This window comes from Dermacentor silvarum, chromosome 1 (genome assembly GCF_013339745.2).
Source record: "Dermacentor silvarum isolate Dsil-2018 chromosome 1, BIME_Dsil_1.4, whole genome shotgun sequence".
NCBI lineage: Eukaryota > Metazoa > Arthropoda > Arachnida > Ixodida > Ixodidae > Dermacentor > Dermacentor silvarum.
In genome coordinates, this window is record NC_051154.1 from 74,598,230 (window position 1) to 74,613,002 (window position 14,773).

Genomic DNA, 14,773 nt, shown 5'->3' on the forward strand with positions numbered 1-14,773 from the left:
TTCAATCGTAATTGTTGGAAGCCGCATAACTAGCCTGGCTATACGAGTGGCAGAGTTAGGTATTGTTTTTTTCTCAGTTGCCGGCTCGCAGCGAGCGATCGCAATGAAAAGTATTATAACCATATTAATCGTGTTGGACATTGAATTATTTGCATATTATCAAATTGGTAATGCCAAAAACTGCTACTTTGTCCATTGCATAAATATTATCAAGAATGATTTTAACCTCTGGTCACAGAGACGGCGCAAGCCAGCGAACATGCGTCGTGCCGCCGCTTTTTCTGACGCTTGAAGTTCGTCGTTAAAGTTCGCTGCATGTATACCTACCCCCAGGCTTAAAGCGGTTAGCCTCTTCATTTGTAACGCACAAAAAAATAAAACGTTCGCCATCGTTGAGTGTCCACACGAAGCATGCTTCAGAACAGTGTCACGTGGCACGCATCGCCTTAAGCCAAGCGCTTGGGAAGTACTAGAAGGCAGGTTTGCATTGTGTGAGCTGGCTGTAGTATTTCAGCCGCATTGCGTTTCAAGTGGGTCTCGGAACCACGCCCTTGTCGCAGCTCATGATCTGCTTGAATGTGGTGACCATGCTGATCCTGGGCTACTGCTCCGACCTGAACGGTGACACCACGTTCCACGACGTGCTACTGACCACGTGCGGCCGGCGAGCCCAGCAAGTGGCGGCCGTCTCGATCCTGCTGTCGTGCTACGGCATCAGCATCACCTTCCTCATCGTCATCGGTGACCAGTACGACCGACGTAAGATTGCTTATTTCTTGTCTGCATGACGCCGATAGGATGTGATACGGGATGCTGTTTGACTTCGCGCTAGACCGCGACAAGTCTCGTTTAGTAGGAACATGCCGTTGTTTCCTGGTAGTCGTGGTGTAACAAGTTGGACAGTGCCTTCGTGGGCCGGCCTTGCAACGTGCGAAGCCTGTGATATGCGTCTTGATGGGTGACGCTGATGTTTTGAGACGGTAAGCTAGTCCGTGCCTCTGAGAGGTTTGGAGTCCTTGTGACCAGTGCGCTACGGGTAAAATGACTTCGACGAACACTACTCCTTTCCCGCATCAGCTTCGCCCCCCCCCCCCCCCCCCCCTTCTTTTATCTTTCGACAAAGCCTCAAGTTCAGGAGATCAGTCGTTCTCAAGTCAACTGCTCCGCGAGGATACGTTTCCTTTCTCATGTCGCATTCCGGCACCGGTCTGTGGGGGCCACGATTTCTTCCTGCACCTCAGGGCTTGTAATAATCGGTGCTAATCAGTACATCATTGGAAGAATTGGCACTCATTTGTGCTCCGCTTTGTCCTTATCTTTGGCCTACGTCACCGCCCAGGAAGTCGCCGTGATTAAATGGTTTGAGTGGCCCGTATCATGCAACGGAAGGTGGCGATACGAGCCAGTTACAGAAAATAACTTGTGATTTGCCACGTGACGAATGTGCGCCCATCATGCGACTGGGACGCGACTGGGACGCGCGGCTTTCATGCACTTTTAACTGTTGCCAAATGTCAGCTTCGTCCGTGCGATGTTGTAGGTATATATATATATATATATATATATATATATATATATATATATATATATATATAATGTGTGTGTGTGTTCCATCACTACGTGCGCGCGAGAGGAAAATTGCCACATTTGTCGCTCATTACACCCGAGTGACTGCAGGTTGCAGCTGGCCCAGTTGCGCGTGATGCCGAACTGTGTACACATATCGTAGCTCGAGCCGGCGCATCAGGAATCAATAGTACGATAAGCGTTGCCCTCTTGAGCAGAGCGAGGGATTTCGCAAGATTGGGTTTGCACGCTGCCCTTTCCGCCTGTAGTGACGGCACCTCTTGAGCGGTGAAAGTTGTCGCTATTTTCCCAAAAGCAGCGATAAGGCCACGGCACCTCTTGAGCGGTGAAAGTTGTCGCTATTTTCCCAAAAGCAGCGATAAGGCCAGCGAAATTGGTGATGCTGCAATCCTGTGCTATTCATCAGAGGTACAATCCTGTCAAGTGCATGTGCGACGGGCCTGATTGTACATATTGTTTGTCTCTATACTCATCCGCCTAATAAATGCTTCAGAAGTTTTTGCGAGCTTAGTGCCATACCTGTCGAGTATGTACGTCCGTATTTCCACAGAGCATACGCAACTTGTCAACGACTTGAAATGTTACTTGAAACGATTCGGGTGGCGAGCTGAATCTCTGCACAGATATAGCGGGCAGTGTGGGCAGAATGACGGTATTTTTGGAGGGGCGCTAAGGTAATTATAACGAGCAGTAATATATTTACTAAATTGACATACCGTATCTATTTGATTTTAATGCGCTCTTGGTTGTAACGCGCAATTTGTCACCGGCCATAATAGAAAAAAAAAACGCAGTGTATTCAATTGTAACACGCATCAAGATTTTAATACTTCAGAAAATGAATCAATGCCCTCGATATTCCGCTCGCCACTGTGGCGACAGAGGCAGACAGCAATTGCAATTTGTTTGTTCCTGTACTGACAAGCTTATTCACTATCAATAGCTGAAAACAGCGCAGGACAACTAAATACGTGAGCGAACAAGCCCCTCCAGACTGCTCCTTGAATTCTGAATTCTGCTTTTACCGAACGTACGTATTAGCAGAAGTGTGCAAGTGTTGAACATAAATGTAGTTGACCGATAAACAGGGGGTGTGTCTTTTGACGAGATTTTCCAAAAGGTCTGCAATTGGCAAAATCAGCCCCTGTTATCATAGTGGGGGATTTTAACGCGTATATCTTTTTTGTGGGGTTATAGTAAGGAGGGCATTAAGAGCCGGAAACTCGCTGCGGCCATCTCGGACGTATAGTTCACGATTTTTACGGACCCGCAGCTTACGACGAGGATTGGCAACAGTGTGTCGAGAGATAAGTGTCCAGGTCTCTCGTTGATTAAAGGAGTGAGAAACTATGAATGACATAAGACACAGGACACCTTGGGGAGTCACCACTGCATTCGAAAGATCTGTCTACGACTATAACAAGCATCGCAAGCCGAGAGGGCAGCGCAGGCTCATGGGCTGTGTATTACACTTTTGGTTTAGTACTCGAATCTAACACGCATGCTTTCTTCGATAGTATATTTTTTTCCGCACAGAAAAGGCGCTCGTTAGAATCGAATAATTGTATCGTAATCGCATTTAGAGCGACACAGCTCGAAATGCACAGAAGCACATAAGTGTGCGATTTAAAGCGATCGCTGACGAAGGAATAAGTACAATCCAGTAGAAACTATGAACACTCCCAGTTAAATCTCTATATTCTAATGTGGCATCTTGAACTAATGAAAGAAAACGAGAACGCAGGTTCGTGGCGGAAAATAAAGAACGCACGGGCGCCAACTGTACGTCTGCAGCACAAAGGCGGCAGGTATGTACCTTGCAGCCGCTGCAAACATACTAGGGGTGGACTTCTGATATGCTTCTGTCGCAAACAATGCCTAACTATCCTATCAGTGAGCTGCGAGGCCGACCGGTAAGTTTGCTCAAGAGAAGAAAAATATCTGTGCATGGTTTCGTTCGAATGAAAGCTTGAGCAGCTTTTTAACCAGCGATAATATTGATACGGCACAGCCGCAGATAAAGGCCGACGCGGCGTGGCTGCCATAAGATTAGAAAGACGAGGTGGTGCCGATTGCTAGTCGATCGCCGACTTTGTCGCGTTTGGACTAAGTGTAAGTATCTTTTAAATAGCCTTGTACATCAATTGCACGTAACGTTATATTAAAATGCCAAATAAAATTAAGGAGAAAGAGAAAGGAGAAAGTAGGCCTAGGTAAAAGCAGTCAATAGTAAAACGGGGTGACGAAATCGGCTAACAAGTACCATCTTTTCACTAGGTGGCACAGCAGTGTTAGAACATGTCTAAACTCGAGAAAAGCTATAAAAGTGTAGGAATGAGACTATAAACAGAGGAAAAGTTAAACGGAAAGGTAAAATCCGCAAAAAATGTAAAAAGGATTAACTGCAAGAGGGCAGTAACAAGTTCAGATGACAAAATTAAGCAGTGCTTAGTAAAATGTCGAAAGAAAGCTCTAAACCGGCAAGTGGAACAGTAAAGACGACTAAAGTTGAGATAGTCACTACACCGTTCAATAAGTGTAAGGAAATGAAATAAATGCAACAGATGGAAAATAATGTGCAATAGTCAATTATATAGACGTTTATTAAAGAAAATGTACATGTATTAAGAGGCAACCCCAGTGGTTTTTCTGGCAAGGTGCCTAGATTAGGTTAAAATTTTCGCTCCTTATGAGGTAGATCAGCACGCTGTCATATATAGCTTTGCGGTGTTCAGGGGTCCCTCTTGGAAGGATCCAGTCGCTCAGTGTGACGACTGAACTCTGTAGCCCGGCAGGGCAGATACTTCGCAGTGATGATCTTGTAGAAGTTGACAGGATTGCCATATACTCGGATGGACCGTTACCAAAGCTTATGACCCAGGTCGTCTTGAGTTATTCTTCCTGAAAAAAAATCCGATTTATCTTTTGTTCGGATATAGGTGTAAGCATAAAGTGTTTTTTAACGGACGAGTGTATTTAATGGGCCAAGTGTATTTAAAAAAATCAGAAGCACAACTTCGCAGTTATCTTAGGTTTATTTAGCCAACAGTTTCGGTCGGTGCACCGACCTTTTTCAAGGGATACAGGAAATTCTCGCAACAGTCTTTTTATATCTTCAGGTAGAGAAAGAAGACGCCAAAAAAAAAAAAAATGATAGAGCAAAAAAAAAAAAAAAAAAAAAAACCCAGGGAGGAGAGCCAATGGCAGGGAGATTACTTTTTGGTAACGGGGTTCTTCAAGACGCGTGCTTGTCATTATTGGCAGTAATGACAGTAATGTCGCAGTAATGACAGTAATGTCATTATTGGCAATAATGACAAGCACGCGTCGTGAAGAACCCCGTTACTAACAAGTAATCTCCCTGCCATTGGCTCTCCTCCCTGGGATTTTTTTTTTTTTTTTTTTTTTTTGCTGTATCTCTCCTTTCTCACTTTTTTTGCGTCTTCTTTCTCTACCTGAAGATATAAAAAGACTGTTGCGAGAATTTCCTGTATCCCTTGAAAAAGGTCGGTGCACCGACCGAAACTGTTGGGTAAATAAACCTAAGATAACCGCGAAGTTGTGCTTCTGATTTTTCTATATATATATATATAGATATTAGTCGGTTGACTTGCCACTTGGACTCAACCGCTGTGGTGGCGTAGTGGCTATGGCGTTCCGCTACTCAGCCAGAGGGTGCAGGATCGAACCCCGGCTACGGCGGCCGCACTTCAATGGGGGTGAAATGCAGAAACGCCCGTGTACTGGGTGCACGTTGAAGAACTCCAGATGGTAAACATTAACCCGCAGTCCCCCACTACGGCGTGCCTCATAATCAAATGATGGTTCTGGCACGTAAATCGATCCCCAGATATTTTTTTACATTTTGCCACTTGGACTGCAGATTGTTGAACCAGTGAGCATTGCGTCTTTTGTCGCTGTGTTATATCTTATTCATGGGGCACTTCGCGTCGAAGAACTAAATGTTACTGATTTCAGTGCCTACCATTATCAAATAATGACATCCTGTACGAGTCTGTCGGACTTGCGAGTTCTCGATTGGGTTGTCAATAGGACTCACCGAGACGCCACGGTGGACGGTCTCTTTCGAAACTAGATCGCGCTCAAGTGTGTAGCGAAATTTTAGCCTTTGTTTTCCCTCTGGAGCAATTTTTCTCGTTGGACAAATTGCCGCGGAGATCTCTCCACGTGCCAGTTACGAGCACTCTCGCGAAGTATCCTTCCAGGCGTCTCGCCGCACCGCCGTTAGAAAAGCGCCAGCAACGCCTCGCGCATGGCGAGACAGCGCGTGTCTTGTGCGCGCGCACGCGGCTGCGTGTGTGCTCAATCTACGGACGTGGTTGACTGTGGAACGGGATCCTGCTAACTCTGCTTGCCAATTGTGTGAATGTGTTTTAGTTTCCGGGCACAAGTTCGCCCACAATAAACTAGTGTTTAGTGTGCCTCACTGAAGAGTGCTGCATTTCTGGTGGAGGTGCTGGGTACGATTGGAAGTCCCCAGTGCGCAAGAGAGCGGAGCCCTGACCTTCAGCGATTGGAGCCCGGAGAGCTGTTTACTCCAGTACACCAGCGCACAAGCTGCCGCCTCCGAGGAGACCCGCCCGAGTTCGGACCGCTTCCTTCTGCTGCCGCGGTGCAGGCAACAGTTACCAGCGACGGCACAAACCATGACCAGCCCGGTGGCATCGTCGCCGCTAGTCGTGTACCCATCACGTACGCCTAAGTCCTTCCATGGCGATGCGTTCGAAGACGTGGAAGATTGGTTAGAACACTACGAGCGAGTCGCAAATTTCAATGAATGGGACGAGGCACGGAAGCTTCGCAACGTGTACTTCGCGTTAGAACAGTCAGCGAGGACATGGTACGTGAACCATCAAGCAGCATTATCTTCATGGCAAGAATTTAGGCGACAGTTGCTTGCCACGTATGCCAGCACCGATCGGCGAGAGAAGGCAGAGAACGCTCTACAAGCCAGAAACCACCGCACTAACGAGTGTCGGCATGTACATCGAGGACATGTCCCGCCACTTCAAGCGCGCGCGGATCCAAACATGACCGAAGAAACTACGCCATCTGATGCGTGGCGTTAAGCAAGAGCTGTTAGCAGGACCCCGTTCCACAGTCAACCAACACGCGCAGCCGCGTGCGCGCGCACAAGACACGCGCTGTCTCGCCATGCGCGAGGCGTTGCTGGCGCTCTTCTAACGGCGGTGCGATGAGACGCCTGGAAGGATACTTCGCGAGAGTGCTCGTAACTGGAACGCGCAGAGAGAGAGAGAGAGGGGGGGGAGAGAAACGTGGTGGGAAAGGCAGGGAGGTTAACCAGAAAAGATTCTGGTTTGCTACCCTGCACTAGGGGAAGGGGAAATGAAAGGCGGAAAGAATAGGGAAGATAAAAAGCAGTCACGAAAAAAAAATCGAGGAATAAAAAAAAAGAGGAAGTTGGAAACGTCTGTGAGAACTAGTCTGTCAGACCACGGCCGCTGGATAAAAAAAAAGGTGACCTTTTTTTATCCAGTGGCCGTGGTCAGACGCTCGATCGCAAAAACTTCAAGAGTGCCTTGACTGACTTGTTGTGTGACGACTGTATAGGCCGGCGTTCCAGGACTGTCTGCTCCGAAAGTGGCCGGTCGTCAAGACGCGCCAGCGCCGTCGCGAGTGACTGCCTATGTGCGCTGTATTATGGACAGTGACACAGTACGTGCTCGATTGTTTCATCGTCGCCGCAGTGGTCACACGCAGCACTATCCTCCCATCCGATGCGGAAAGCAAACGACTTTGTAAATGCGACACCAAGCCACAATTGGCAAAGTACCGTTGTTTCGGGTCGGGATAGTCCAGGTGGACGGTCGAAGTCGAAGACAGGGGTCCAGTCGATGCAGACGTGTGTGTTGCATACTAGGTGTGTTCCACAACGATTGTGTGGCATCGTTTGCAAGCTCTCGAAGTTTCGCTGCTGCATCTGTTCTTGACAGCGGGATTGGTTCCTGTGCGCCGTCTTCATGAGCAGATCGAGCAGCTTCATCGGCATATTCGTTGCCCATTACGCCACAGTGGCTAGGGAAGCCACTGAAAGGTGACGTCGTGTCCTTGCTCGACGAGGGGATGAAGGAGCTCTCGGATTTCGGACTAGTTGCTCGTAGGGTCCACGGCGTAAGGCGGAAAGCAAGCAATGTAGCGCTGCCTTGGAGTCACTGAAAACTCCATTTGTTAGGTGGTTCCTCACGAATTATGCGAAGTGCGCTACGAAGAGCAGCAAGCTCCGCAGCTGTCGATGTCGTCTGGTGTGATGTCTTGAACTTCAAGGTGGAGACTTTCGCAGGAAAAACACTGATCCTGCGGAACCGTCCATGCTGGTTGAACCATCAGTGTATAGATGGGTATGGTCACTGTATCTTTCATACAGCATGATCAGCGAAAGTTGCTTGAGAGGTGGTGATGAGAGTTCGGCTTTCGTTCGAATTCCAGGCACTGTCAGTCGAACTTGTGGCTGAGCCAAGCACCAAGGAGTAAACAAAACTCTCGTTGCAGCTGTGTAACCTGATGGAAGGTATATACGATAAGGCAGTATCGTCTGACAAGAGGCACGTGGTCGGTCTTCTGGCAGTCAGGCTAGATAGTGGGAAGGGGTGCGAGCAAGGTGCCTGACGTGTGCTCTGAGCGCTTCCATAATAATGTGAATCTTGACTGGGTAATGTGTAATTGCAATGGTTTCTGATGTTGATGTACATCGTGGCAATCCTAGACAGACCCTAAGTGCCTGTGCCTGAGCACTTTCGATTGTACGGATATTAGTTCTACAGGTATTGGTCAGCACTGCCAAGCTGTACCTCAGATACCCGAGAAACAGCCTCCTGTAGAGTTGCATCATCGCGTGTACTGAAGTACCCCAGGATTTTCCTCCAAGAAACTTCAAGAGATGAGAGATGGCTGTCAGGCGCTTCTTTAGGTAGGTGACATGGGGGCTCCAACAGAGGTCACGATCGATGATTACCCCTAAGAACCTGTGCGTTCTGACGTAAGAGATATTTTGTCCATCGATGGATATGGTGTATGTTGTCATTCGTTTTCGGCTATATGCGACCAATGCGCGTTTTCTGGGGAAATTTTGAGGCCTTGTTCACTAAGGTATGTCGTTATCAACGCCGCAGATTTTTGGAGCCTTGCACGTACTTGAGGACGCGTCACGCCAGATGCCCAGACGCATATGTCATCCGCATATATTGACAACTTTACCGTATTTGGTAGGCATTCTACGAGAGCAATGAGCACAAGGTTGAAGAGTGTTGGGCTCAACACACCACCCTGTGGTACTCCACGGTGTGTATAGTGTTGAGAAGTTAGGCCGTCTTCAGTATTCACGAATAGAGACCGCATATGTAAATAACTGCGTGTCCAACGATAAAGCCGATCGCCGAGGCCAACCATTTACAGAGCCTCTAATATAGCCTCATGAAGAACATTGTCATATGCTCCTTTGATGTCGAGGAACATGGCGACAGATAATCGATTACACGTCTTTTGATGTTGAACGTAAGTAACCAAATCGATGACGTTGTCAATGGATCATCGGTGACGTTGAAAGCCAGCCATTGCGTCTGGATAAACTTCATAGCGTTCCAGGTACCATTCAAGTCTGGCGAGGATCATTCGTTCCATCACCTTCCCAATGCAACTAGGCAGCGCGATTGGGCGGTAGGAAGTAATCTCTAGGGGAGACTTGCCAGGTTTGAGGAGTGGTACCAGGCGGCTGGTCTTCCATTCTTGAGGAACGTTTCCATTCTCCCAGGACTCATTGAAGATGTTCAGCAGGGCACTTCGCGCTAGTTCACCGAGGTGGCACAAGGTACGGCAAGAAATACCATCTGGTCCAGGTGAAGACGACCGATTACATAGGGCAAGTGCTGCGTCGAGCTCTTGTGTGGTGAACGGCAGATCCATGCGTGAGTCCCGTGTGTCCGGAACGTATTCAAATGTAAGGGAACTTGATCCCGCTGACTGGCCTGTAATCATGGCACAGAAATCTTCCGCTACGTCGAGATCTTGTCGGTGTTGGAAAAGTGCTAGTGCCTTGAATGGAAAGCGTTGTTCCGGAACAGAACATAGGCCTCTCGCAGTTCTCCATATTTGAGACAGTGGCTTGCGGGGGTCAAGGGACTCGCAAAATTTTGTCCATCGCTCGGATTCCAGTTTATCTATGCGGCGTTGTATCTTTTGATTGCGCCGGGCTGTCCTGAGATCGTGAATGGACTTCGTGCGTCGGTATCTTCGTTCGGCGCGACGACGAGTAGTACGAAGTCGCTCCAACTCCAGGTCGAATTGCGTGTACTTCGATGAGCACATGAGCGTGCACATAGCGGTCTGCGCCACTTCTTTAATAGCTTCCTGCATTCCAGATAAGAGACCTTTCTGACAAGCGTCCTCCAGGTGGTTTTTAAACGCAGTCCAATCAATTCTTCGTAGTGTGTTTGGCGGGTGAGTGTTAAACATGCCGTCGATCTAGGGGTAAGTGGGGATGTGATCGCTACCATGTCTCAATGTCCAAAAACCACTTAACGCGTGTGGCAAAGCGGCGTGATACAAAGGTCAAGTCCAGGCAGCTGCTGTACACTGTGCCCCGTAGAAACGTAGGACTAGCGTCATTCAGCAGCAAGAGGTCATGATTGGAGAAAAATGAAGCCAGTCTTCGTCCGGTTGCGTTGACTTTTAAACTTCCCCAAATGGTGTGATGGGCGTTAGACCCCGGTGATAATCCAAGGACCAGGAGACGCTTTTATTATGTCTTGTAGTCTTTTGGTGTCAAACGGGCTTGATGGGGATAGGTGCGCGCCTACAAGTGTAAAGGTGAGCTTTCTATTTTTGACGGTTAAGCAGACATACTGATTGTCGTCATGAGGTTGCACAGGCTGGATGACGTAAGCTCACGGCGAATAAAGACTACCTTGCTATTTCCGTTGTTATTTGAGGACGTAATTGACTCATAGCCGGATAGTCTGATAGGGTGTGTTAAATTTGGTTCGCAGATAACGATGATTGGAAATCGGTTAGCATGTACAAACTGGCGAAAATCAGCAATGCGAGATCTTAGACCTCTGGCGTTCCACTGAATAATGGATGCTTCTCTGACCTCCTGACGAAATAACTGGTGGTTGTCAGCCATGGTTCACTCGACGGTTGCTAGGACTGGGCTCAGCGAGTCCAGCACTTGTAGTCCCCTTCGGCGGATGAAGTTTCCATGCTGGTCAGCATTACTCTGATGACATCAATTATGGACCGCAGCATCGGAATGATATGGCGGTCTACTGTTGGCAGAACATCAACTGAAGGTTGCTTCGATGGAGGCATCAAACGTGTAGGCTCCTTGGAAGGCTGGGTGCTCGGGAGTGCTGGCCAGTCTTTTACAAGGGAAGGATTTTCCGTTGGAGGCCTCCTTGTGATCTCGTGTCTGCTTGTACTTGAAGCTGATCTCGTTGGCACAATCTGTGCATGAACTGCACCTTGCGTTGTACGTTTCCGTCGATGACGACGTCGAAGCCGGATCTTTTCAGAAGCTTCACTGTGAGATAAGCCGTCCCTAACCATCTGTTTCAGGATAGCAAATTCTTTTTTGATCCGTGGGCAGTCTTTAGATGTGGCTTCATGAGAACCGTTACAGTTGCCACATCTAATATTGGTTGCGCGGCAGACGTCTGTAGTGTGCGACTCCGCGCACCGAGGGCACACTGTAGATTTTGCGCAGGCGCCCTTGACATGTCCAATCCTGAAGCACTTGTGGCATTGAAGCGGCTTAGAGACAAACGGCCGAACAACATGTCGGAAGTGACCGACCTTGACATGCGAAGGGATAGAATCGCCCTTGAAAACTATCTTCACGCAGCGGCTGTTTCCGAGGCGGCATACGTGCGTTATGACTACTCCTTCATACGCCGGTTTAATCAGAATGGGTAGGTCTGAGTTCGTAATTGCCAGGTCAATGTCGTAGATTACACCGGCAGTGCAGGTTTCCTCCATTGGTACAACCGGTCTTACTTTGATGTTTCACAATTCTTTTATCTGTCGGAGCTTATCCAGCGCATTTCCCCGGGTCGTGTCGACAGCCAAGACATTCTTTCGCGTGTTTATTCGGACCTCCTTAATTTCGTTTGGCGCCATTCCCTCAAGGAAAACGGATAGAGCTTGCCGGTTTAATCCTCGAAGGCTGATGGAATAATCCACAGGTATGAAAAGGATGGTGTGCGGCCTGCGCTCAGGTTTTGCATGCAGGGTTGATGTACTCCCGGGTGATGACGTCTTGATGAGTCTCCTTTTTGCCTTTCGGCTCCTCTCCGATACAAAGCTGTCGTCCGATGAGTCGTCGCCTGTGACTGAGTGCTAGACCAAGTACCTCGCTTCCTTGAGGAGCTTGTCAAAGTAGACCTCTGGCCCGGCGGGATTGCAGGATCCGCATCCATGGCCTCGAGAGCAGGAGCCTCAGTGGAGTCTTCACTGCTGGTGGACCGGTTGCCCCTTGTCAATGAAGAGCTCGCCGTGGTAGACTTCTGGCCACACAGGACTGCGGGAGGCTCCGCGTCCGTAGCCGCAAGGCCGGACGCATAAAGCGCCCCGGAAATCGTGGAAAATTGGACGAAATATAGCTAGCCGAGGTAGATGCGTTCTAGCAAAGGGAGCAACTTCGTCGTCGTCCCCCTGGAACGTGCAGAGATCTCTGCGGCATTACTCATAGCGATATTTTGATATCGCTCCTTATGAGCTTGAATACGTGTCACTTACACAAAACATTTGCCCCGCCTTCGTTGTGATACATCTACACTGTAAAAAATGCAGCACTAAATGACTGGAAATATAATGGCAGCTCTAATTCCAAGCATTTCCCCGTCAAAATGACGGCAGGCTGTCATTTTGTAAGGCGTATACAGCACGACGTACCGCACATGGCAGCCAATGGGATCGCGCTATCGCGAGCAATTTTTTTTTTTTTTTTGCTTTTTTAATGTAGTATTCGTGACTTTCTCCTCTCCTTGTTTAAGGCGATAGAAGTGACGGCTGGTTTTACAGTACATGCCATAAGGAAGGTAATTGGGTGATAGCGCTGTGGTCAAAGCCTCGATCGTTCTTGTCCGAATCTATATATATATAGGCACTGGTACATGGTTTCAATTCCAGCTTCTAGCGAGGATCATGACTCCTATTTTGATCTTTAGATTTGCGAACAGTCAGGCTTTTCGCTTCCAATTTATTCTACATTATTTTCGTTTGCTTCTCCAAAAGGAGACTTTTCTGCAAAGGAAGAGCCGCAAAGCCATGAGAGAAGGGCCGTAGAACCTAGTCCGGGCGTCAACAGCTCGTCTCGTATGGGAGCGGCTCGCCTGCGACTGATACTGTAATTAATGCTGACCGACCGAATTAATCGCAATGCATAGTGTTAAGCTCGAATTACTTCTCTTCGTTGTGGGATCGTTTCGGAGGGATAGACCACAATAAATCAAATTTAGCAGTCTACGGGAGTAAAGTAATTAATAGTCGGTGAGACATCCGAAACCCAGCTCGAGCTATTGGTTCGCCATACGTCGAAGTAAAACATGTTCTTTCGTACACAGGCAACGGTGCCGAGTTTGATTGCTAAGCCATCACGCTAACCACTGAGCGATCACCTCAATGAGCTCCGCGACTATATAGTAAGCTGCAGTGTAGGGTATGCCAGCTGCCACACGTATGCGTGTACACGACGTTCCCTGCATGTGAGAACGTGCGTCGTGATATAGCCTGTCCTTGAAAAAAAAAAAAAGCCTGTGCCACGTTTTTGCAGTGTTCGCATCGCTGTTTGGGCCCGTCTTCTGCCATGAGTGGTACCTGAACCGCCAGTTCACCGTATTTGCGACGGCCGTGCTGTTCATCATGCCACTCTGCTACTTCCAGCGTCTGGACTTCCTCAAATACGCCAGGTTTGTGGACACTGAGTAGACGCTGCACAACAGCATAACACTTTTAGAGAAATTTCAGCAAAGATCGTCGACAGTTGTCAATAAAATGAAATAGCCGGTTGCTTCTGGGATGCTATATTCGCTTTATTAAAGCAATGACGGACATGACGGCTTGTTGTAGTGAGGACATTTAGGTAGCGTTTGTTGTTTTATTGCGCCATTCCGTCGAGAACAGAGCCGTTAACCAGCACATCAATAGCGGTAGTATAGGTGGACAGCAAACGCATCTAAAAGAAATCGTTATAGTATACGCGTTCACCGATGAATGCGCCACCGCAACTCGGTTGCACCCGAGCACGCTCTTTGCATCGGCACCTTTTTGTCAACCGTGAAAGTCCAATCTCCGACCACCGACAAATGCGCCAAAAAGCCAGTTATTCGTTACAAAAAAAAAAAAAAAAAAGACTGGCGCGTTCTGGAATTGCACATAGGTCAGTCTTGCTGTAGGTGAGAGCTTGGTAACCACGAAAAATCGAGAAACAAAAGAGGAAACATAAAAAGCGAGGTCAGATTTGGTCCTCTTTATTTGACCGTAAACTGTGTAGCAATAAAGATTGTTGCACATTAGCGTCATGCCGGACCTGAACAGCATTCGGAAAACACGAAGTGTCTAGTGGATAAAGTGGAGAGCCTTCCAAGTGTCGGGTCTTTCCTCGGAATGCCATTTGTGTGTTACATGTCGGTATGACGTGCGCCGCTGAACCGTGGTTCTTAACGCATAACGCATGTATTGTTACTTCCTGTCGGGAGGCAGACATATTCTATTGCTTGAAATTTTGTAGACGTGTTGGGCTGACCAATTCCGTTACCATGAGATCTGATAACTGTTTCCTTTTTTTTTCTTTTTCGCTCTGACTACTTTAGCTCGCTCGGGATCTTCGTTATGCTGTACCCTGTTTTCCTGACGATATTTATTTTTACCACGGAAGAGTTGGAGCCAGTAACCATGAAGACAAAGTGAGTATTGAGTTGAAATTCTCTAGGAGTGGGTATGTTGCAAAAAACAAAACAAAACACGCAGAACGGGTTTCTTGCTCTGCATGTTTACCTACATGAGGGTGCACGTTGCAGACAGGCAACGAAGTTAAGTGAATCGTAGGGCCTTCATAAGAAGGTGGCCGGGCTGGCGTCTTGCGCCTTGAACTTTCGGGAAACCAATTTGAGCTTGCCGTCTTCTGTGGCTATCGGAGCTCTATGTTCGAACT

The 14,773-nt window shown here is 48.0% G+C and overlaps 1 protein-coding gene across 1 annotated transcript in view; it reads left to right on the forward strand.

The window, feature by feature from the left end:
• LOC119466250 (putative sodium-coupled neutral amino acid transporter 7) overlaps positions 1-14,773 on the forward strand; it is a 75,254-nt gene that overhangs the window by 50,822 nt on the left and 9,659 nt on the right. Inside the window, exons 4-6 of the mRNA XM_037726731.2 lie at positions 561-759; positions 13,394-13,529; positions 14,433-14,525. Coding sequence (XP_037582659.1) covers positions 561-759; positions 13,394-13,529; positions 14,433-14,525 — 428 coding nt within the window. The remainder of the gene's footprint in view (positions 1-560; positions 760-13,393; positions 13,530-14,432; positions 14,526-14,773) is intronic.